We start from the raw sequence: 24,338 nt of genomic DNA, 5'->3' as shown, positions 1-24,338 counted from the left end.
TCTAACAGATTGTTAAACTTGATCATCAGCTATGGAACAGGTTGGTGTTTTTTTCAGCAAACTGAAAGTACCTTTGGTACACGAAAAGACTACTTAAAAATTAATTCAGTTTGTTAAAAATTTAGAAGCTCACTGTTGTTTTCCAGTCAATTACAGATTAATTGAATCTACCTGATGTGACTTCATGTTGTAATTTCAAGTTCAGTCTGCATGATGAGTCATTCCTTCCTTAAAAAGGAAAAACAAAGCCATGGATGTTCCCTACTGTCAAAGGAAGGGGGTGGAAAAAGGGAAACTAGTCAGGTTAGAAATCTGGTAACAGCTCAACAATAATCGCTCCTTTAGTCACAGTAACTTAAGTTTCCATTACCCTAATTTTAAGTTTTCAAGGAAGTACAACTGGTTTATTTATACACATTTAGAGAAGATTATAAACACCACACGAGACCCATTAGAAATATAGAATTTATTTCTCTTTACATTCAGACAATAGTATATTGCAGATTCAAACATGCCACACTTGTATCACAGGTGACTTATGGATCCTATGTTTATAGTTGTGATAGCTATTTCTAGCCCAGATCAACACAAAACGTGTTTCTGGAGTGGCTCTCTCAAGATCTTTAAAAGCCATTAGCAGCCATTTTTGCAGAAGGGTAATCTTGAAAACTCACCTCAAAAAGTCATCTGTCGTAGCCTATGTTAAACAGCTGCTTGTGGTATCTTAACTTTACAGCTCCAGATCTCAAGAAAGCAATTTTGACAGTAGCAGTGGACAGAGAGATCAAGGATTTGCCCTTTATCTTCCCTTCTTCAGGTAGCAGTTCTCAATAAAGGCAATACCATGTTATAAGGCCACCACAATCTCCATGGTCCATAAACTGTGCTTTTGGCAGGGCAGCTCCTTTCCCACCCTTTAGGGTCTGCAGCCCTTGCTTGCCTCCCCACCTTGTACATCCAGGTGCAAGCCAATCAAAGAAGTCAGTATTACAGTTCTGACAACATCCTAAAACATGTTAATTAAGTCATCTACAACTAAAAGTCTGAGCAACCGGGAAAGGTAAAATTTTGTTATGTTTAAACCTTCAAAGTACCATGAGCAAGAGGTATTTTCACAACCAGTGTCCCAACAGCATCTGTTCAATGTTATTTCCCTTCACCTTACAAGCTCAGAAAAAAACTGATGCTTTTTAACTTTTGTCTCAAGTCCCCACACATTCAGCTTAAGAATACCACGAGCTGCAGTGCATCATCACATGAATCAGGGCAAGAGAGCAAGATGAGTGAAAAGGGAGGGAGTGGTACAGACACACTGTCCTTGGCAGGCTCTGTACCAGCCATACAGAGAATATGCATACAGGTGAGACAGATTTTGTTTTTCCAGTTTGTGGTTTGGTTTTATTTTTTGGTGGTGGGTTTTGTTTGTTTTTAATTAAAAAACACTATTCCTGCTAAGGCTGGTTGTGCAAAACTAGTTTTCAAGAACCACCATTCAGTCTGACTCTGTTCCTGCAGACAGGTTTCCTACTGATCCATTTCTCACTAGCATCTTGCTGAAGTTTTTCTGCTGTTCTTCCTTGAAAGTATCTTTGACTTTCGCTCGTTTCAGCCCTCCATCCCTGGAACAGAGAAAGAGAAAAAAGTAACCCATCATGATTATTACCACTGTTGTTATCAAGCTCTATAATAATATCTGAAGCCAATTCTAGAGTCATAACCTAGATTACTAAAAAGGCTTTCTTCAGGACTTCTAGAACATCCAAGTTAAGCATGTTGATTAAAACATTTGCCTTAAGCCATAATGTTTATTCAGTCCAAATTTTGAGTTTAGCCCATTAAAGAAACCTAATCATGTTTATAACAGGTTGCACCCACCATCAAAGTCTTTGCCAATCCGAGATGCTATTTCCCTAGACTGTAGAGGCAGTCAAACTTGCGCAACAGTATGGCTGTTTCTTGCCTTACTTCACTCAGATAGTTTGTGGATTCTCTTCATCTGAATCTTGCTCTCAAGTTTTCTTCATACAGTCCTAGCAAATCTAGGCATTATACTGCTACTTACTGAGGTAGGACATGAAAATGTCCAAGCAGAAAGTCAAGTCCGTGTTTCACATTTTGTTGTCAGTTTTGCAGAGTAACTTCACTTCTGCTCCTTAATCTTTGCATGAGCCTCAACATGAGAAACAACTGTGAAGGAGCCCTCTTTGAAAGTATGAAGCCTTTAGGTTAAACTCACTGCATAAGAGCTACATGCTCCAAGGACTTCATGCATCTTATTTTTACTTTCACATACACACATGTGAAGTTACTCACTTGTTTTCTCCTGAGTGGAATGAAGTTATATTGAATGCTATCTATCACAAAGCTCAGGGAGGAAGCCCCTCTCAATCAAACAACAGATAGTCCATGAACTCTAACAAGGATGGCATCACTCACCAGGGAAGTTCAGTCAGTCCTCCTTGGCGAGCAATGGCTGACTTCACTCTGTTGGCAAACTGAACAGCATCTTCACCTTCCTTTAAGGGTCATAAATTCAATATGATCAAAGCAGAGAAAAGTAAATCGAAACAGACTTCCACAGCACTTTTCATTTGCTGCCTCATCAAATTAGCTCACCACCAAATGATCCTTCCCTTATCATACCAACACAATCCGATGTTCTAATGTGATGATGATTTAGCTCATTTTCCCCCTAAAGGGTTGAAATTAAGGGCAAATTTTGCTCCAACAGGATCGAACATTAAAAGCACTGCTACTGTGAACAGCACTATATTTACTGCTATCCTTTGCATATTTGATGCGCTGCTGATGGTGCTAAGCTGCATCAGGAAAAGCTAGTCCAATCATACAAAGTCAACACTAACAGAAGTCCAGTATAAAACTCTGATTTGGAAACACAGGGTAGGTAGGGGTTTGGGGGAAACGGAGAGGCATTTGCAGACACAGACAGGGTCTTAAATAGTGGTCAGTCAACCAGATGCTACATTACCTGTCTAACCATTGGTGGCATGTACCACACATTGCAAACAATGGCCCAGCTGGTCATTATTCGCAGCAGATAGCTCACGATGTTAAATTTGCTGCTGTTCCAGAATGCATCTCCAAACTGAGGATCATACTGTAAGAGATCACAAAAAACATACAATAAAACCTTTTCCTCACAGACCATCACAGCCTATCTCAGATCTGAGGTGGATGCTTTCAGTCGCATGCTAGAGTAAATTGACAACTGATCCGTTTGCTCAGAATGGGGCTTTAGAACAATAAATCTTGCTTATTAGTGCTGCTAACATGACAGAACCAGGAGCACATGTTACCCATTTGCCCTAACAGCCAAAAGAGCTAAGTCTGCTGCAAGCTGCATGCTTCTCTTCAGCACTTGCAAGGATTAGTTAGACCTCCCTTCCTCCCAGCTTTCTGAAGGAAGAGGCTGAGCCCACCAGGTCCTACCAACCATGCTCTACAGGCTGAAGGACTTCACTTTCATTTCAGCCACTTCTACTCTAGGAGTCTTCCACAGCATGTAGCCAATTGCCAAAGCTATGATGCTTTCATTAGCAGCTGTACCAAGACAGCTTCCTACCACCCTGACAAAAACAGATCCCAAACTTTGAAATTTGGATGACAGCCATTTCCACTTACTTTGATTGCAACAGGATAGATTGTCCCTCCTATTTCAAAGCTCCCCTTCTTGAACATCATCACAGAAGTATTGTTTATGCAGGTGCCTGTCCAGAAGAGAAACTGAAGTCATTACCTCACACAACCTATGACATTTTGATAGCAACACTCCACCAGTGAGCATGTCTTAGACTCACTGAGGAGGAAATGCAGACCCTTTACGGGTATGTTACGCATCTCTCCCCTGCTTGCTTTTATTCTTTGTCTGGTGACTGACTGAAGCCAGAACATGTACAAAAAAAAAACAACCACTAGGCTGAGGTTAGATCCATAGGACAGTGAATTGATATTCACGAGGTAAAAGAACCAATCTTCACATTCTCCAACCAAAGCTTCTGCCAGAAGACCCAACAACTTCATCAAACAGTACTGTGTTCTTAGTGTAACCTCTTTAAAGATGAAAAATAGGAATGCCCTAATAAAATCTAACCCAGAGGTTAAGATATATTTGAGCAACAGAAGCTATGAAAAGAGAGCAGGCATGACATCTACACTGAACAGAGATAAGGAACATTTCAGCTTCTTACCTTCTGGAAAAATTAAGATAGGAAGCTTGTTTTTATCCGCCACATGTTCCCTGAGTCTGTGGAAGCAAAAGGAAAGATTAAAACAGCTCTTTTCCACTATTCCTTCCCCAGGCATATGCATTAAAAATATCTTTACATAGAACACATTTGCTTAACACCAAAACCTTTTACTGGACGGCAATTTGCACATGCTTTTGTGTTTCTAAGAAACATGAAGTTTTGTGCAAGCCACTCCTTAGGTCCCTAGCAGATTACACTGAGGTAACATCCTGTTTTCTTTCTTCCAAGTTATTAATGCCTGTCAGGGAAGCTAGCAAATGTATGCCACTCAGTCAGTCCAATTAACTCTAATCAACTCAACCTGAAATAAATTGCCTACATAAGAAAACAGTCTTGCACAGTGATGTGTCCAGGCGCTCCTTACTTAACAGCAGGTTTCTTTAAAAGGACCCCTAAATGCCTACAGCTCACACTACCTGAGTAATACTCAGATGACTTGGCAAAGCTGCCCTGCTGCGTGGAGGCCAGTAAGGTGATGAAGAAGTTAACCTGTCAGAATTAACCTAAAAGTTCTTTAAAAATTCAGAAGAATTTGTCGGTGTGCTACACTGCTCATGGGTATGTCATTGGTGACATTCTACAGTAAACTGCCTTTGTAAGCAGTTCAGTTTTATAACTAGACGCATTTTTTCCCCCCATCCAAAAAAGCAATGCTTGTTATTTCTAGTGGCTCAACAGTTTCAAATGAAGTCAAGATAGTTTGTGTCACACAAAGCCCACTTTTTAATTAAAATTCTGCGACTTTCTCTTGAAGAGAAATACTGATTATCTTCACATCCTTTCAAAATGTATATTTGAATACATCAGACATTAGTTATTAAGCTGATGGCTACCCAGATGAGATTTGGTTTGAGTCTGCATGGCCTTTGGTCTGAACCATTTCATCGTGTATAACCTTTTCAAGCCTTCATTGGTGAGCTGGGAACCTGGCATTTTGACCGGTCTACTATACCAAAGCCCACACAGGCAAGTACATTCTGGTCATTCTGAATGATCCAGTTTGCTGCATACCACCTCTCCAGCTCACTTCAAGAACTGCTGTTGAGCTACTAGTATATTGATTGCTTCCAACCCTATTTACATCTACCAATTTGCAATACCCCACATCACTCCAACCTACAGTAATGTAGAATTGCAGATAACTTGTATCTTTGCAATTAGTATTTATAAGCAGCAGTCATTATTTAGAATAAGACAATTATATATGGCTCTTCCTAAAAGCAGATGCTTTTGCAAGTGAGTCTTTTGCCCTCCTGAGATCCCAAGGGTACAAGTTTCCCATTTCATTTGTAACCTCATTAGCTTCTTGACTTCTGTCTTTCTGAAGATTTAATTCCTTATCTGGGTCTTTGATTATTCAATGACTCTTCGGGGATTACACACCCAGACATGGCTTCTAAGGCACCGGTAGGTACTGGGGTTATACTAGTGCTGCAATCCTCATAGGAGAAGGAAAACTCCTACCTTCAAACCCAGGCTGATGGAGCTCATCTGGCCTTGTATGGTCTTCCATCAAAGAGAAGGACACTCTTACAAAGCCTACGACCTGCGGACTTTGCTGTCACCATCCTAGCTAACTAGGCCATGGCAGTTAAACCTCAGGTGTAAAGGGTGGGGCCAGTTCTGTGCAAGCTGTGCTTCACCTAAAAAATCCACTGCGCAGGCTGGAAGAGCTTACTCTCACTTGTCTGTATGGACGAGCGAGGGTTCTAAACGGTAGGTGACAAGGTGCATGGAAAGCTGCAGATCCAACATTGCATGTGGGTGGACCAGCACATGGGTAGCTCGAGTTAGCTCAGGAGTTGACAGTCGTGGTCGGACATTTCCTGATTGCCTAAGCGCCCTTTTTTCCAACCAGATTTGCATATCCCACATGCCCTTGGTCATCGTGCTTGTAGTAAGCATGGTTAAAGCCCTTCCCAAATCTTCGCTCGCGAAGCCAAGCCATCAATCCCCCGGCTCCAATCCACACCTCACCTTTTTGTCACTAGATGGCGGTCTTTGACTTCAGAGCGTTCAAACCAGACATGAGGACAGGCCTTGACTGTGGCTCTCTGAATAATTCCCATTAGTCCACCGTGAGCCTGGCCAACCTGCAAGCCCAGTAAGGCACATCAGCATGTGAGACACCTGAAAAACAGAACTTTCTCTTCTTCGTGCCCCTCAGAAAAAACCCAAACACACTGCAAACCAGGACTGGCCAGTGCCCATAAAGCTAGTTAAATGCATTCACTTGAAAGGATCTAGACACATGCATGGAAGCCTGATCTCAAGTATTTCATCAGATGAAGAGCCTAGCATTGACACTGCCAGAAATTTGTTACTGGTAGACCAGTTTCAACATAACTTATACTTTTCCCCACTGACTAGTGTTGAAGTTAACATCCCTACTGTGAAAGTTCAGTAATGAACTCCACAACCAATACCCCACAATCTTTCTCTTTCCTGGTCTCTCTCCCTCTGCTGTGGTGACCATGGGTCTCCTCATACCATTGCATAGCATCCATCATTTGTCAAAATGATCGCATCTATCGGTGATGTGTGGTTGGCAACACAAATTCCTCCTTTCTGAGGTTTGTTTTCCCTGCAATTACATACATTTTTGTTAGACTATCAGTGTGCTAAACGCCACATTACAAACACAACAGTTTCATAAAGGTGTCAGGCAAGTCAATACTTCGCTGATATTAACCTGCACATCAGGGAAGAACTGCCCCACTTCAAATGGAATACTCACATACACAGAAGTATACACACACTTTTGCTATCATAAGGTCAGCTCACTCACTTGTTATGGTAATGGATAGTACCAGACAGAGCTCTGACAAGGATGCGGGAGCATGTGAGGTGGACCACTTCACTCAGATAGTTTTTCACACTGAAAGAAATCACAGGCATCTGGAGCATCCTGTAAAGCAGCTAGACACACACAATATTCTCCACCCTATTCAGCACAAGTCAGGGCTGAATTTTCCCAGTATGCTGGAGCAGAAGGTTATTCCCAGCTCTACTACTCATTTGATACAGCAGCTCAACCAAGACATGCCATACCAGTGGTCTCACTTACATGGGAAAGGCTGTCAACTCCTCACTGGGTTTATTTTATCACAGCACTGTTATCTTCCCTACAGTGCTCTCTTTGAGTCTCTCATGACAGCAAGAGGAGCCCATCAGGAATCACCAAACTCAGTGCCAAGCCTGGCAAGAAATCAGCCTCAGCCCAAGTTCAAAACATCACTAAAAGCAAGGCCACAAGCTTGTGGGCAGACTATAGAAGTCTATGACTTGCAAAAATCTGTCCAGTCCTAATCTTGAGCTGTTTGCACTGATGCAACTTGGCAAATTCACCTCACATACCACACACAGTACCTACCTGCTGTTAGGCAGCTGTCCTACAATCATTGTCCCCACAATCATGGAGGTAATCCCAATGGCAGCAAGGGTAATGCTACAGACAAAATGGACATTACATCAAGATAAGTAGTTTTGTTCATTTTAATATTATTTTGATTTTTAAATGGAAAGGGATTGCAGGAATTCAGTTATTCCTCAGTTCTCTTTAACCCAGTAGTTCCCTGGCATTGCTTAAGAATTCCTTGACATTGCTCAAAATCGTAGTCTAGCAGAAGCAGCAGATTCAGACAGCCCAATGCTGTCAGAGTTTTAGAGATCACCCAACATATACTTAGGTTGCCAATACACGTGACTCGGAAGAATTCACAGAAAAGATGGCCATTAGCCTTACTCCCAAAGTAGACAGCGAGATAAAAGTGTTCTGACTGGCTTCTTGACCATTTGAAGGAGAGTTTAAGCAGGTTAATCGTCTGTATCTGCTAATGCTGCTTTTAGGTTAAAAAAGATGAGATGACATTTCCCAAGAAAATACAAAATTTGGTGTTCCCAGACTGGCAAAATTCCTCAGCACCCATGAGCTTACCGCAGGGGCAGCAGGAAGCAGTATCGCACTATAACCCCAATGACCCACACAATAGTTAGCCTGAGGCTGATGTAGTGGAAGTTGACATTAGTCCTTGTTAGGAGATTCCAGGAAACCAGCTCTTCGGAGGAAAATCTTTGGGTGACTTCATCTTCCACAATGGCCTCAAACCCTTTTCTGCAGAAGTAGAATATGTCAGAGAATTCAAAGTCTACTCGATGTGGATGCACAATTTCTTTCTCCATAGGCGTTTCATCTCTTTCAATGATACCTTGGGAAGGTAAGAATAAATATATAAGGAAAACACTCTATACGGTAACCATAATCCTCCAAACCACTTGCCACATCACATTATTCAAGGAGACAAATTTACTCTCAGAGCTCCTTATATGATAACAAGACCAGATGGGTAATTGAACACAGAATAGTCTTCAACAGGCTAGATCTAGCTCTTCTTCCTCGCATGGACACCTTGTGCAGCAAATATACCAAGTTATGTTGCCCACTGAAGATGAAGCAAGAAAACAAAGCCTTTCCCACCATCTGAGAAGTCCTTAACTCCACAAATTCATCCAAGACCATCTTATGCTTCCAAAGGAAACCAAGCAAACCCTTGCCCTTTTCATTCCCTTCCAGTGCTCTGTGTATTTAAGGGCATTCAGTCTTTCCCATGGAGGCTTCTCTGTTACCTAGGCCCACCTCTTGTTAGACAACCAGATCTGTTGTGGGACAACAGACAGTTAGATCTGGTGTCCCACAGCCACATTCAGCTGAGATATGCTCTACTGCTACCTGCCAAACCCCCAGGCTGCAACAGCTATCTCACATCTGTGCACAGACCAGCTCTGAACCAAATACACCTCTCTCCCTTCACAGCACAAGTCTCCTCTGTAAGCACAGACAGGACCACAGTAATTTTTGTTTTATTTCAAATCAAACACTCCAGCACACACAATGTCAAAGAAAGTTCTGCCTAGTGGTGCCTTGATATAATGTAGTTTGGCACTAACAGTTGTGTTTCAGTTGAACTCTGTCCACATAAGCCTGGCAATAGAAAAAAAAACCTGGACAGTTCAGAATTGCACTACAAGTATTCTCTCTTTTCCCTTTTTGTTTTTTATTCTTACGGTCTGATAAGAATGAATCTCTAAGAGCTTTCAAAGGCAAGAACAAATTGTGTAAGTTAAATATAAAGATCAAGTAGCTGCATTCTGACAATCAAGTCTGGTTCTAGAAACTGATGACTGAAGAAATCTAGAGTAACATTTAATCAGAAAAACCATCCCATGAGACAATCAACTAGGATTACAGAGATCCAAGTTCAGGTTGTCACTTTATCAGACACCCTCTGGCAAATTGCATAATCTCTACTTCCATGTTGAGATGAAAAAATGGGAAAAAAAGGAAGCACCCAACTGCTTCAAGCTACTAGGCATTTCCTGCAAATACACATCCCGCCATGTGCAAATCTGCATCCCAAGGAATGTAAGCCAGCAGAAAAATTCTGTGAATATATTTGCTGTGCAAATCACAGGCAACATTTAAATTATAAGTGACATGCAACATTTAAATTATAAGTGACATGGAAAATCTTTGTATTGCATTATAGCATACATACGGAGCAATGCAAGAAGCTCCAAGATACAAGTCCCACAGATCACTGAGGTAAACACTAAAAGAACAACATGCAACAGATGCCACACTGCAACAAAATCTGTTAGCACCTTCAGCTCTGAACTTGACAGCCACAATTAGCAATTCCACCAGCAGACAATCTCAGTGCATTGTCCTATCACTAGCCTATAAATATAAATCATTAATACGACACCCAAACACCCACATGCCTGTTGGGATCTAAATTATACAAACATGCATCATATCAAACATTTAGCAGGATGAAGTACACTTGTGTTGCATTTGAAATCCAAACCAGAGTTCTAGTTTGTGGTTCCATTTTTCTCCTTCAGCCCCTTAAATCTGTACATTGTGAAACATCCAGGACTGCAGGTGAATCAGCCCAACCTGTCTGATCCAGGCTGCTCCTGGGGTAGGAGACTGGTCGTATAGCCAAAACACACATCAGGATAATTCTCCAGCACCCATTACACAGGTATAAAGTACCTCTCTTCTCTCCAGTTCCCAGGAAAACTGGGAATCCTTCCCCCTTATTCAGCCCCCAGTTCAGCATCAACCAAGCAGTTAGCTCCCCTGGCTCTTCTTGGCTGAAACCAGCCCAGGGTTAGAGTTTAACACGCTGCTGGCACAGCCAAGAGCACAGCTCTAATGACTTGCTTTAGCAGCCTGTGCTGTTGTCATGCAACATCCCCGTGCACAAGCTGCCTTTCAGGCTTAGGACAAGCTACTCCAAGAGCCAAGATCTCAGCAGCACCTGAAGGGGTTATGAATAGAATTAACACACATGCTGCTAGGATGATATACTTAGCCTTCTTATGATCAGAAGTAACATTTAATGGCCTTTAATCCATTGGCCATGAGCAGAGCTGAGCTTGCCAAAGACAGATGAAAGGGGAGCAGCAGGAGTAATTAGACAGGAGTACAACAAACATCACTCAAACAAAAAAACCTGCAGCCGCTACTTTACTCAGTGTCACAGCACAAGCCCCAAGCCTTAAAGCTCACACACTCTAGTCAGCTAAATCATACCAGGCTCAAATTTTACACTACCTACTTACAACCACACTATTTGCATAAGCTTTTCTTTTAGTGGATGTCACTTTCAGAACTCTGAACTGGCAGCATTTTTGTGGCTTTTAAACCCACCAACTTGAAGAGAACTGCCTTTCCACACAGCCAACACCCACACTGACAGCTGAAATCTGGTTATTTAGCTGCAATGAGATAGACTTCTAGCCTCCCAGTACCCACTCAGCCAATAGCTACCTACCATTGGACTTGGCACATAAACACGCTACCCTCTAATACCAGAAGACCTTAAGGTGGCAGCACCAGGTAATTCCCACATAGCAACTACACCAGCCAACATTTTTCTTGGAACTGTTCCTTATCACACCTCCAACACCGGGGCACTGGTTGCATTTCTGCCAAAAGATGTGAAATACACTGGATTTGGTACTGCAGAGAAAGGTAGTGTCCCCTCAGTCATGCTCTCTCATCTTTCATATTGAGGGACACTAGATTTTAAGGTCTTTCAGAAAGACCATTTTTGCACTGCCTGGGAACAAGAAAAATTGCGTAATGCTATGCAATGCTCCCTACTATACTGACCTACCTCCTGCTGAGGACTGGGCAGCGAGGAAAGATTGAAGAGGTGCTACCATTCCCCTTCAGCACGTGTGTAACGCACACACAGACATTTACATGCACCCTGTTTTACTCGCTACTCCATAATTCATTATCACCAGGATTTTATTCTCCCTCAGTAAATACTGCAAAACACTACTGGGCCTCTCCACCTGCTCTCGGTCTGTCACCTCAGGGAATGCCAATTTATATACTGCACTTTTAGGTCTACACCTGCCCTGGCCCTCCTGTACTTTCATCCACATACAGGAATCCAGAATCCTAATCACAAGTCAGTCCTATGCTTAAAAAACTCCCAAAAGCAATATACAGAATGCAACTTGGCACTGCTGACTCCACATCTCGCCTACTCCTCATACCTTCTCAAGTGAGGAATAGTTGAAGGGAACAGCTTACTGCAGGAAGTCATCTACAGGGGAAAAAGACTTTTATTTTTAATTTCAAATCTGAAAAAGATATTAAAAGTGTGCTTCATGACACCACTGCAATTGTGTACCTTTATCCATAAGATCGCTTGAACAAAGCCTGCATGCAATGATCTATATAAATGACTTCAGCCCATTTTTACTAACTAGCACTAATGCTTCAGACAGCTGAGTGCACTCAGATTAAGTTCTGAACTGTAGCACATATTAGCACTATACACCCACTCTGTCACACATACAGGGGGAACAGGCACTTGTGGTTTTATGGAAAGATAGCTCATAGAACATAAACTACTAGGCGGGTTGCTCTCCCTTTACCTTTCTTTTTTTCTAGAGAAAAAAAAAGCTACATGCCAGAATGATCAGATGTCTAAGAAGACAAAAGCTCCTCCTGTGCAGCTAAAGCAGTACATTTGGATCTCTTGCCCACTCACTGACCCATGACATGATGGGCTACTATCACCCTTACAGGAAGAAAAAGGATATCTTGCTGCATCCCTGACAACCTGTGAAACAGCAGGGCAGTGACATTATCTGGAAGGATCACTTGCCTTACCTCCTCCCCATCCCCCAGAAGAATGAACCCAAACCCAAAACTTTCAGGACATTCATGAGCAATACTTTGAAAGCCACTTTGAAGTCAGTAATTAAATAAGACAAATTTTAACCTGTTTCAAGAGCTGCTGTGCAGTACCTCCAGTTTATTATTACACATGCTAACTGACAGTAGCATGCGCTACCATCAGAGACTGTTTCATGCCTGGCCTGCAGATAGCGCAATACCAGTGTTTACAGTATTGATAAGGATACTCCTCTGGAGATGAAAGGCACGCAACCAGCTCAGCAGTTCAGTCCCTATTACTGCATCATGTTTGTATGAGCTAATTTGTAGAATCAGGTAACAAATGACTTGTCTACTAACTGGCAAGGTGGTCCTGCTTCCAGCTGTGCTGCCTCATGAGACAGCACACAGAAAATGCTGATGCTGCTGTCAAATACTGTCAAGAAATGAGCAAATCAATAGCAACAGCAAGGCAGTCAGAAATCAGGAGATAACCAAGCACTAGCTGCAATGCCTTGTTCATCATTCTCATACTTCCTGGGCAAACTCAGACTGCTTTCACTGTGCTTACTGCTCCCAACTCTTACAGCCAACTCTAACCTAGTACAGCCTAGCACAACATGCACAGTATGGGTTAGGATACAGTAAAAGAACTAATTTCAAAATTAGGCTAAAGGAAGAAACATGAAGCAACTCTTCAGCTGTTGTTCTACAAATGCTGAGTACAAGAAGTTTGCCTGGCAAACACTGAGGTAACTCCAGGGTCAAAAGATAAATAGCAGATGACTGAGAAAAAAAAAAAAAAGAGAACTAGTGTAGCACCACATACTTCCAACAGTCCTAAAAGAGAAAAAGCACTGAGCTTGGGAAAGAAAACTGCTGTCCACTAAACATTCAGATGTTCCCAGACATTAAGTGCACTCAAATGCAGTTCAGACCAAGATAGCTGGCCAGCAGCCCTGCAAGCAGCAGCCTTCAGGGTTCAAAACAAAATCCAAGCTTGTATTGTAACTCTAAAAATTCCCTCAACTGAAGACAGCCTCCATCATAAGCTCTACTTTGTTTTGTTAAACTTAATGTTATTTCACACCCTTCATTTCCTCATCCCTTGATTTTTCAACCATTCAGCACAAGCCAGCTTTTACTGGTATCATTCTGCAGGAACAGTTCTGGTGCTAGTAGCATTGCAAAACAATTAAATGCAAGAAATAGCTTTTCCAGTTCTCTCAGGTACACATCTAACTTCATTTGAAAACGTCTCAGTGCTACTTTGAAACATTAAACTTATCAATACAACTTTACCCCAAGCTCTCACCATTAGTAGCAGAAGTCTTTATCTGTGGCTGTGGCTTTTTGACACCTTTTTCTATCCGTATAGTTGCCCACTGTTGAAGAGAAAGAAAATATTAATTTCACAAATGCAGTATTCACTTAAGATAAAAGCCACTTGAAAAAAAAGCAGCAGTTAATCAAAGACAGGTTGTGATTTTCAAAGAATATCTTCACCAGGCAATCATCACCCATCTTCCTCAGCTGGGTCCGGACAGCTCCTCCAAAGAAACACTGCCCCAGTGTACTTTATCAAAAGGAACCTCAGTGCCAGTCAGTACCTCCCAACTGCTTGCAGCCTTCAGAGCTGACTGTGATCCACAGATGTTTCAGTTCCTGCTCAGATACACAGCCACCAAGAGCCTGAGATAGGCCTCTGCCAGCCTTGCTACTCGCACACCAGCCACCAAATCACGGATGCATGGGAAGCTCCAGGAGATGAGAAAGACAGCAGCTCCTGAGCACAACAGCACACATTCACAGAGCCAACAGACGCACCACAACTCAGCTAAACAAAGCAAAATAGCATTTGCAGTCATAGGAAGTCCATTTTAAGTTCAGTCTCATTTAAAATAAGATTGCCCCAATATTTTTCCAAGCTGAGCAAAACTGAAATTTCCCTTACACTGCAGCTGCTCATTTCTTAGCAGTTTAAAGCTCTGAGCAGCAGGAAAACAGGACAAATCACCACCTCTAGTGCAGAGCTGCAGCCCCTTCTCCTGCCCTTGGGAAGGGCTGCCAGCTCATTGGGGTTAACCTGCTCTTTTCTAGCAGGTGGGCTGGAAGAGGGAAACTGAAATAGGTGATAAAGTAAGCTCCGCTCTCCAAGGAGTGTCCAAGCTTCTCACTAGCTACACTCACCACAAACCTCTATGGCAGGGACACACAGGCATCAGGACACTTCCTCTCATCTCGAGCCCTGATGCAGCTGAAGCCAGTTTAACCTGTTCTCAGGCCAAATGGCTGTCTTGACCTTCAGCTGACTCAGTTCCACAGACTGCTTTTAAATAGCCTTTCCACCGCCTACATCAGGTTTCCTTTTTACTGGGTAAACAATCACAACCCCTTTGCCACCCCAAAGCCTGACCATGATGACAGAGTAGCCCTTCTGACCTGGATCCTTCCTTTCCCCATGTGGCAGCTTTGTGAAGGGATGGAAAGCTCAGCCAAAGACAACTGACTTTGTGGTTCCTCATTATTAACATTAATTCTTCACCCATGAGACTTAATACTATTTCTAGGAATACTGTTACAATAGGTGTTTCCAAGACAGGTGACCTGGCTGAAATGAGCTCACATCCAAAGACCAGGTTATTACCCTGTTCAAACATGAACAACTTCAGCAGTATCAAAGGCATGCTTTGTTTTAACAGCATACAGATGGTCCTCACTGGTCTGCATAGGAAAGGACTCGGACCAATGCTAAACCATGTGGTTTCCATCTCTCCTCTCCAACAGAGCTGTAGGGCATTTGGGGACACAATTATCTTTTAAAAGGTCAATATCCTGTCTCATGGCATTACCTCCACCATGTAACTCCTCAGCAGCTAGGACTGCTTACTGTTTCAGGTCTTGCTTAATCCCAACCTACCCTGCCAAAATATTCACTTGGGGCTGTTTTCAGTTCTGCTGCTGCTAAGGCAACAGCAATTCCAGGAGCTAATTTTACCTGTAGGAGTAATTCAGTACTTTGTGGCTACACCCCATTCTCAGCAGTGCTATGGCCATGAAAGCTCTGGGAAATGCCAAAACAAAATATTGTTCAAGAAAGCAACTACTCATAATACCTCAATTTCTACATTTCTTCTACTGAATGGATTTGGGGGTACAGGCAGACCAATGAATGCATTATGCAATCATTCTCTCACCAGACTTGAACCACTGTATTCAATGAACTAAAATCTCCACAAGCTTGTAAGTTACTTATTACATAGAAGAGTAAGAACATACTTGGCTATGGTCTCAGCCATGTATACACTAGCTGAGAAAGGAACTTTCCATCTTCCAAATCCTCTCAAACTGGTAATCAAAACCTAGCACTGCCACCTTTTGCTTTGCAAAACCTGGAAGAACAGTTTCTGTTTGGTGCTCAGAAAAAGCATAAAACATTCCCTACACAATGCTCTTGCTGCAGAAATCTTGCAGTTACAAGTTCACATTAGACAATGTCAAAAAGTTTGAGCCTCAGCACAAGCCATGAAGACACAAGCTACTGCAACATGCCTTTGTAATGTCTCAAAAGCTTGCAAATCCTACTATACTGTAGTATCTTGACATTTTTCTACACAAAGAAGGCAGCGAACTCCTCCAAAAGGAGAAATTGCAGTCATGTAACCCAAGTACATTTCTACTGCTTAGATGCATTTATCTATCCTATTGCTTCTAAAGTAGTCTGACCTTTGATCCACAGGTTCCTATAACTCCATAAAGTTGCAGCACGCCACCTGGCCCATGTGAGGGATAGGGGCAAAGAGAAAGAATGGAAAGGCTAGTTCCCTTTGACCTCTACACATGCCCTCCCAGGAGATGCAAGCACCACCGCAAGCTTGACACCAGCATGGCATCTAGTACAAAGGTTGCACAGAGCATTCCAGGGAACAGATTACTTGTGCTAAGGCAATTTTACTTCTAGTGCCAGATCTCCCTGGGGATTTAAGCACACTCCATAAAACCAGCAAGGGTGAGACTGGCTCCCCTCTTGGCCAGGAGCCTTTGAGGCTTCATAAGGGCCCACATCTATCAGAAGCTACAGCAAATAAGTTTTAAGTTCTCTATGTCAGCTTTCTTCTTCCCTCAATTTCATATATTTCCTGTATCATATTTTCAAAAATTGTATGTTCCAGCAACCAAGCAAAACAGACATTTTTACTTAAACTAATCCTTCCACTTATTCCCAGGCACCTAAAAAAGGCACTATCATCAAAGGCAAAATTGGTATTTGATCAAGTGAAAAGCTTGTTTATACCCAGTCTGGAAAACAAGAGAGACATCACATGCAGCATGTGAGTAATTTCCCTTCCTTCCTGCTAGACAGGAATTTGCACCATCCATCACCACTTCAACCAGATCCTACACTAAAGAAAAGCTTTATACTACAAAGAGCTATCATAATGTAAGATGATCCATCACACAGAAGGGAAAACAATGTGTTTATGTATTACAGATCAAAACACAGAACGAAGTAAGGCACAGACTCCATTCTACTCAGAAGATGAGCAAAAGCAGACTGGCAGGTCTTTTGGATTTATCACTTACCAGTAACACTGACTGGTATCTTAAGTGGCTTCTCCCAGTTTGCGGGCTGGTGCTGAGCAGGCAGTCCCAAATACCTTGAAGCAGACCTAAGTCTTTATCGTGGATTCCTGAAGCGGTTTTGGAGAATGAGTATAAAGCAACAGGCTCCTGAACAGATTAAAAGTAGTCCTGCAGCTGGGGTTACCCACTGAACTAACACAAAGTTAGAAAGCAGCATGATCATAGAAACTACACAAACACCACCACAGGTCTGATTTTGAAATTTTGGTATTCCAACTGCTCAAGACAAAGTAGCTTCAGTGCTTTAATTACACAAGACATGGTCTGAAGACACCACACTTCACTAAGCAAGGAAAACATATGAACCTTTCCCTGCAAAGATTTCGCTCCTCAACCCCATAGAAAAGGCTTCTAATTTATCAGCACCATAAAAACAACCAAACAGCAAGTTATCAGGCTATACAAAACAGCCAATGAGAAATTTCATTTACACATCACTAAGCAATTCCCACATATACAGGTCTTCTGCAGCACTTCAGAAATATCCAGTTAGATCACAGAGGCCAAACAATACACACATTATTTACAAGAGATGTAAAAAACAAAAACCAAACAAAACAACTCATCTCCAGATAAGATATTTATCAGATAGGCAACTATTTCCAAAGGCAAGCTTGACATGCTGTTTCATGAAAGCACATCTAGAGATACTTTGTTAGGATCAATCACAAGCCAAGTTATTATGAACACTTCAGGAACTTCCCACATTTCACTAACAGATGGACCTTTGCCTTTCACCCTATTTATCACCTTTACATCACCTCTGGCTTAATAAGCAATGCTTGACATTATTCAGAAGAGGAATTATTTACAATAACTGAAATCCACAGTCATGTGGAGTCAGATCACTGATGCTCCCCTACTTAAAGGGACTGCCAGGTCATGTTCAGGGCAAAAGTTTATATGCTAGTGTCGTGGTTTAAACCCAGTCAGGCAACTTGTTTGCTCACTCCCAGTGAGTGGTGCCGGGCTGACAACAATCAAGGCCCCCCCCCGGGGCTCTCCGCTTCCCCACTCCCGGAGGAACGGGGAGGAGGATTGAAAGGGTGCAACTCCTACGGGTTGAGACAAGAACAGTCCAACAACCAATGTACAACACAAATCACCACCACTACTATCAACTACAACAATGATAAGAGAAAATAACAAGGGAAGAGAATACAATACCACCAGCCAAGAAACGAGTCCCACCCAGAAGCCCGTGTCCTTCCGGGTAACTCCCAGTTACCCCCCACCCCGGGCATGACGTGCTGTGGTATGGAATACCTCCTTGGCTAGCCTGGGTCAGGTCTCTGCTTCCTCCTGGCTTCCCCTCCTCCCTGGCAGACCATGAGCCTCACAAAGTCCTTGGTCAGGGTAAACATCAGTTAGCAACAACCGAAAACATCGGTTTCACCAACACTGTTCCCAGGCTGGAAGTCAAAACACAGCACTGCACCAGCTACCATGAAGGAGAAACATGACTGCTACTGCTGAACCCAGGACAGCTAGCTTAGGTAAGTGCTCCTCCTTGGAGGTTCTCCAAACTTCAGTAACAAAGACTTCACAGCACCTCCCACGCCATGCTACATTAACACAGCAAAATCTGCAGGCCAATTATTGGGTTGTTTTGTGTGAGGAGAGGAAACCATCACCACCAAGAGGAGCAACCATTCCTGAGAGAGCAAAAGGTCTTTGTGGTCTCCCATGACATCTTTTCCTCATTCTGATGGGACATCATTACCACTGTCTCAAAGCAGCTTTCCAAATTCTTCTGCACACAAGTTGTATAACAAGTCCTTCCTGGTCAACAGGTATCCAAAGAACAATAGAGTCCAGCAGGAAAAAGAAACAAGGGGATCAGCAACAGAAATGCCAAGCAGCTTCTTTTACACCAGCATCACAAATTGTTACTTTAAGGTAAGCTCTGTATACAGCTGGTGTTATTTTAACAGCATTTACTTAATATCAGAAATCCCAGTATTCACATGCTGTGAAATTGAGAGCAAGTTCAGATCAGAGTTGCAAACCAGAAAGATGCTGTGTTAACTAATGATGCAACCCCAGCTGTGCCAACCTTACTTATGTGCAAGGAGCCTTGATGAAAACACACATAATGGCCTTCATAGGACTGGGGTCTAAGTTAATACAGCCCAGGGATTTACTTCAAGATCATGCAGCAGATTTGCTGAAATACTATTCCGAAAGACAGTTCAAGCCCTGTAAACAAGGGTACCTCAATTCACATAAGGCACATCTCCAAGACATGCTTCTTGTTAATATCTGAGCTGGCAGCCTTCAGAGTTACTGTCTCACTTCAGACCTCTCCATTTCTTCCTCTGCCCAGCAGTCCTTGCAGGATATCAATTACACAGAGGCCTTCATTGTCACTGAGCAACGACATTAGTCAGCAAAGCCTGCTTCAGAGGCCAGTGAGTTAAAGAAGAAACAGTCAAAAATGATTCGCTTATTTATTAGCTTTACACATTGTCCTTTTCCCTTCCCCGCCCTTATACCTAGCACCACCTGCAATACTGATGGTGGCTCACAGGAAGAAGGCTGTAGTCTGACATACTTGGAACAGGACAGCCACACTACCAGAGTCTTCTGCAATGCAAGTTAACTTTTGCTTCACCTCCCAGCTACTGAATAACGTTACACCCTTATCTAGCAAAAGTATATTTGCATAAGCAGCTATTAGAAAGTGCTTCTGTTACAACGGGCCACTATTAAACCCAGATGGACTAGTTACAAAAAAACCACCAATGACTTCAAGCATCTAATGTGCATTACAACCCTAAGCAAACACCCAAGAAATGCTTTTCCTGTTAACTGCAAGCCCCACAGTCAAAGAGCCTCAAGAGATCAGAGAGAAGGTGTGTGTGCATTCAAAGCGCTGGCAGTCATCAGCAAACCATTAGCCCAAAAATACACAATAACACGATGTTAGTTTATAGCCAGGCTGTTTCTTAATACAAGTGCGACCCAATAACTTCACTTCCCTCAGACTAGCTCATTTCTTAATATTCACAAGTAACACACATCACACAGTTTAAAACTACAAGTGTTCTTCCACTAGAAAGAACAGGCAGGGCAGTCTGTACAAGCGTGACTGACAAGTCAACCCTTCTGTCTCAAGAACACCCAAAAACCCCAGCAGACTAAAAGAAAAAAAAACACCAAATCCAAGAAGAGTATTGGAACTAGTTCTTAACAAGGTGAGCTACAAATCTGTGAAGCAGCAATCATCCCTTGGGGGGGGGGGGACACTCATCACCACATATATAGGCACACAGTCTAAACTAGTCCTACAGATTTTCTACAAACTAATGGAAACTGCTCCATGGTAGCGGCTGTTCTATGGGCCTTAATGAAACAAATCACTTTCTGAAAGGCTGGATTTCTCCACTGCTTGTCAGGAGAGCTCAAATGGCATGCCTGCAGGGGCCTTATCAGCCCTAACTCATAGCAGACATTATAAAAAAGTAAATTAACTAAGAGGAAAAATGCGACCAAGAGATAAAGACACACTAAATTTAAAATTGGAAGCTATCTGATGATGTCTAAAAACAAGCAGAAATGCATCATGGTTGCAGGAGGCAGTCCCCAGCACTTCAGCAATAAGAAAAATTTCTGTGGCAAGTGATTTCACAAGCATCAGCATGGCAGATGACTAACCCAGACTAGTTCCTCATAGGAACAAACTGCTGCTGGATATGCTTTTGCAAAAATAATTCAGCATTTAAGAAAAAAAACAAAACATGCTAACATGGTGCCAAAGATCCTTTTATTAGCACGGAAAGGGAACCCACAGGCACAAGGGAGCAGTGTCCTAAAAGTTTGTTTAGTTTGGTAAGGCAATTCAGAAGCAAGTTAATATACTTTAAGGAATATCAATGTGATGGGGGAAGCCAGTTTTCTAATAGAAAGTAGTCTGCCTGTCATACTGCCTTCCTTGTATTGGACTAGCTGGTCATCCTTTTCTGCTCTTTTCTCCCCCTTACCACACAGGAAAAAAATACTCTCCATATAAAGCTGGTCATCCCTAGCACAGTACTTCAGAGTCAAATGCAAGCCCCAAAGCAAGCCAGGAGAATCACATCCTCAACACTTGCTGTCTGCACAAGCTGCATTTTGCTTAGAAGCACGTGCCTTGCAGAGGCATCCCAGCACAGTGAAAAAGCTATTATGCACTAACTGATCTCCCTTGTCAGTAACATCAGACAATTGAAGTACAAGAACACTTTGTTCCTAAAAGAAGCTTTTCTCCTCCCTTTTCTTGGGCCATGCCTGCAGGAACAGATTTATTTTTACTGGCAAGAAAAAAACCCTCAAGTATAAGTCCAGTATCATCCTCAACTTGCTCCCTGCCACAGCCTAGATGACAACTAAACACCACAGACTCATTTTTATATGCCTATTTCATCTGACATGACAGTGGATTAGCAGACTGTAGACCCTCCATCTACACAGTCCCTGGACTATGGTACCCAAGTTGACAGACTTGGACCCTCACAACAGATTAGCTTTAACAAAACACATATTGTTACCTGACAACTGCTGTGTAAGAAACAAACCTCATAGCCACTGTATTCTCCCACTATGCCAACATGTGGGATATAAACAGGCAAAGCCAGAGAGCAACATGGCATTCAGCTGGCATGCAAAAACATCTACCACTCTGCAGACAGCTCAGGTGATAACAACCCACCAAAGACGAAACCAAGGCAGCAGCACCATCACCATCTTACTGAGTGTCCTGCAGGCTCGAGAGTCTATGCTCCTGAAAAGACAAGGAAGACTGCCTGAGAGATCCAGGGCTGGAAGCTTAGGGAAGCTATTAAGTTAATCTGTGTGCTGAAAAGTTTTAGCCATCAGGTATTGCAGCATCCTATGACTCATCCACAAAATGGACCACTGCTTCTCACGAAAATGTCTGCATACTCAGTTCAACATCCCAGAAGTTTCAGACACCCAGGCAAGCACAAGACTAGCAGCTATGTATTTAACACTTGATGCTAATGTGCTTTTTGGCAGGGAAAAGTCAAGTGTGACAACACATTTTCAGGCACTCTTGCAGGCACTGCTTGGAACTGGTCAGCAGACTATCAGCCTGTCTCTGTCAGGTTGCTAACCAAGGCAGACTTGTGAGCCAAGAAATAAGAAGCATTTCACACCAAAAAAAAAAAAACACAAACAAAACAAAAAACCACACACACAAAAAAAAACAAACAAAACCTATTTCAGGGATTCTCTCCCTACAGGTATTCTGAGGGCATAAAGAATTCACAGGCAAAGCAAGCCGAAGTTGAGATAAGTGCATTACCTAGGTGGATTGCACTTCTTCACTTTCCTGCAGCAAATCCACTCTCTTCCTCAGAACACTTTCCAATTTGTCACTGGCTTTTTGTTTATGTATACATAACATTATATATGATATTTATATACAGACTATTAATATCACATTTTTCATATATGAATGAATGGCTCATAATGCCAGAAATTATGTCATGAAAAATTAATGGCAACTATCAAGATAAGTCATTACTTCCTCCCTTAGGCATCACAAGAATTCTTACAAGTCACTATTATTGATATGCCATCAGCTGCTTCTTCATACTTCTGCCCAAGACATTTTGAATCACCTCTTGTTGCAACACTTGATGACACTATAAAAATACCTATTAATGATCTAACAATAAAGAATGTAAATTGCTAAATGGTTAATCACAGGTGAAGGCAAGTCATCCAAACAAGACTATCTTACTAGGCCATCTGGCTTGCTCCCTCAGGCCAGTGTGACCTTCATCACCTCAGCTTCTGCTATCCAAAATTTCTTTTCCAGCAACAGCTGTGTCTTCTACCCCTAACGGTTATCCTCACGCAATCCAAGGCCCCAGAAACTACTTCAAGCAGGTTCATTCTCACCCAAAACCTTACAGCATTTTAACTTAAAGGTACATTTAATAGACAACATTTTTATTAGTGGCTGGTGGGTTTTTTTTAGCTGAGCACCAATGATCCTGAAGGCACAGAAGAACATTAGCAAGGTTTGACTGAAAAAGCTCATAGAACATGATTAAATTAGACTACAGCTATTTTCCATAGTAACACATCAATGTATATTGCATTGCCACAGGTGCTCCTTGTGCCATTTTACTTCTCCTTACGACTGTTTTGCTGGGTTAGGTTCTCCTCCTTCTTGGTAAAAAGCACAATGAAGATTTAAATAAGACCATTTTGAAACACTTCCTCACCACCACTCTGGGCTTCAGAGAGAGCACTTTCACACACACTGAACTATGCCCGTCAGGAAAGCAACTCCTTCGTGAGAAACTCATCTCCCCAGAGATTTTGGGGAAGATGGAGACACTGAGGTGCTGGACACGGTCAATAGGATGGGCACTCAGATTTCTGAGCATCAGCACTCTGTACATTTGCAGTCACAGGCACTGGGCATGCTGCCATATATTTATACCCTCCAAGAACATGACCCAGCACAGTTTCTCTCAGGTAGGGTGCAATTGACACCATGCAGAAACAACCACACCCAGGACATGGTACAGCCTTAGGTAACGCAGTTTACTTCACACTCCTGCAGGTCCAGAGGAGCGCACGCCGGAGTCTGCACAACCACTAAATTCATACACATTCAGGTTTCTGCCAAAGGGCCTGAACACCAAAACTAGAGAGGAACACAGCCGGGCAGCACATAACCTACTCCTCCCAAGACCGCGCCCCCCAAAGGACAGCGTTTCTCTGGGCTGCCCACCCCCTCACACCTGCCCGCTGGGCCTTCACGCCCAGGGCGGCGGCGGAGGCGCAATTACGCTTCCGCCATCCGGAGGGAGCCGAGCCCCGGCCAGCGGATCCCACCAAGCCTCCTGAGGGACGAGGAACAGACACGCCGGCGTCACCGAGCGGAGAGAAACAGCCCGGGCCAGGAGAAGGGTAGGCAGGCCAAGCCCCGCCGGGGTGCCCCCCGCCCCACGCCGCCCTCAAGCGACACCTCACAGGGGAAGCCATTTTGAGTCCCCCCACCCGTTTGAGGGGACGGTGGCCTCCACCTACCTCCAACGTCTTCACCAGGACCCATAAATAGGCCTCGGAGATGCCCAGCGAGACGCCCAGCGCCGAGGGCAGCACGATGAGGGTGAACACCAGCACCACCCATGCCGTGCCCACCCGCAACACGACCGACCACACATCCTCCATCGCGGGCACTGCCCGGCGCCTCCACC

General features: G+C 43.0%; 1 protein-coding gene across 2 annotated transcripts; it reads right to left on the bottom strand.

Moving 5' to 3' along the window:
- Positions 1-449: 449 nt before the first annotated feature.
- On the bottom strand, positions 450-24,338 carry LOC130595383 (glycerol-3-phosphate acyltransferase 3). 2 transcript variants are annotated; one of them, XM_057402021.1, is made up of 12 exons: positions 24,169-24,338; positions 13,790-13,859; positions 8,206-8,476; positions 7,642-7,716; positions 7,057-7,146; positions 6,759-6,852; positions 6,246-6,361; positions 4,209-4,264; positions 3,643-3,728; positions 2,990-3,118; positions 2,437-2,516; positions 450-1,619 (listed from the first exon to the last, which is right to left on the bottom strand). In XM_057402021.1, the coding sequence occupies exons 1-12, from the start codon at positions 24,310-24,312 to the stop codon at positions 1,493-1,495; spliced, it is 1,338 nt and encodes a 445-aa protein (XP_057258004.1). In that variant the 5' UTR covers positions 24,313-24,338; the 3' UTR covers positions 450-1,492. The 2 variants fall into 2 exon arrangements, with proteins under 2 accessions (XP_057258004.1, XP_057258006.1); XM_057402023.1 differs by lacking the exon at positions 13,790-13,859.

The sequence above is a fragment of the Pezoporus wallicus genome, unplaced genomic scaffold (assembly GCF_028554395.1).
Source record: "Pezoporus wallicus isolate ANWC-B61680 ecotype Strahan unplaced genomic scaffold, APGP_CSIRO_Pwel_v1 contig_7178, whole genome shotgun sequence".
NCBI lineage: Eukaryota > Metazoa > Chordata > Aves > Psittaciformes > Psittacidae > Pezoporus > Pezoporus wallicus.
Note: the sequence above shows the minus strand (reverse complement) of the source record. Positions and strands in the feature narration are given on the sequence as shown.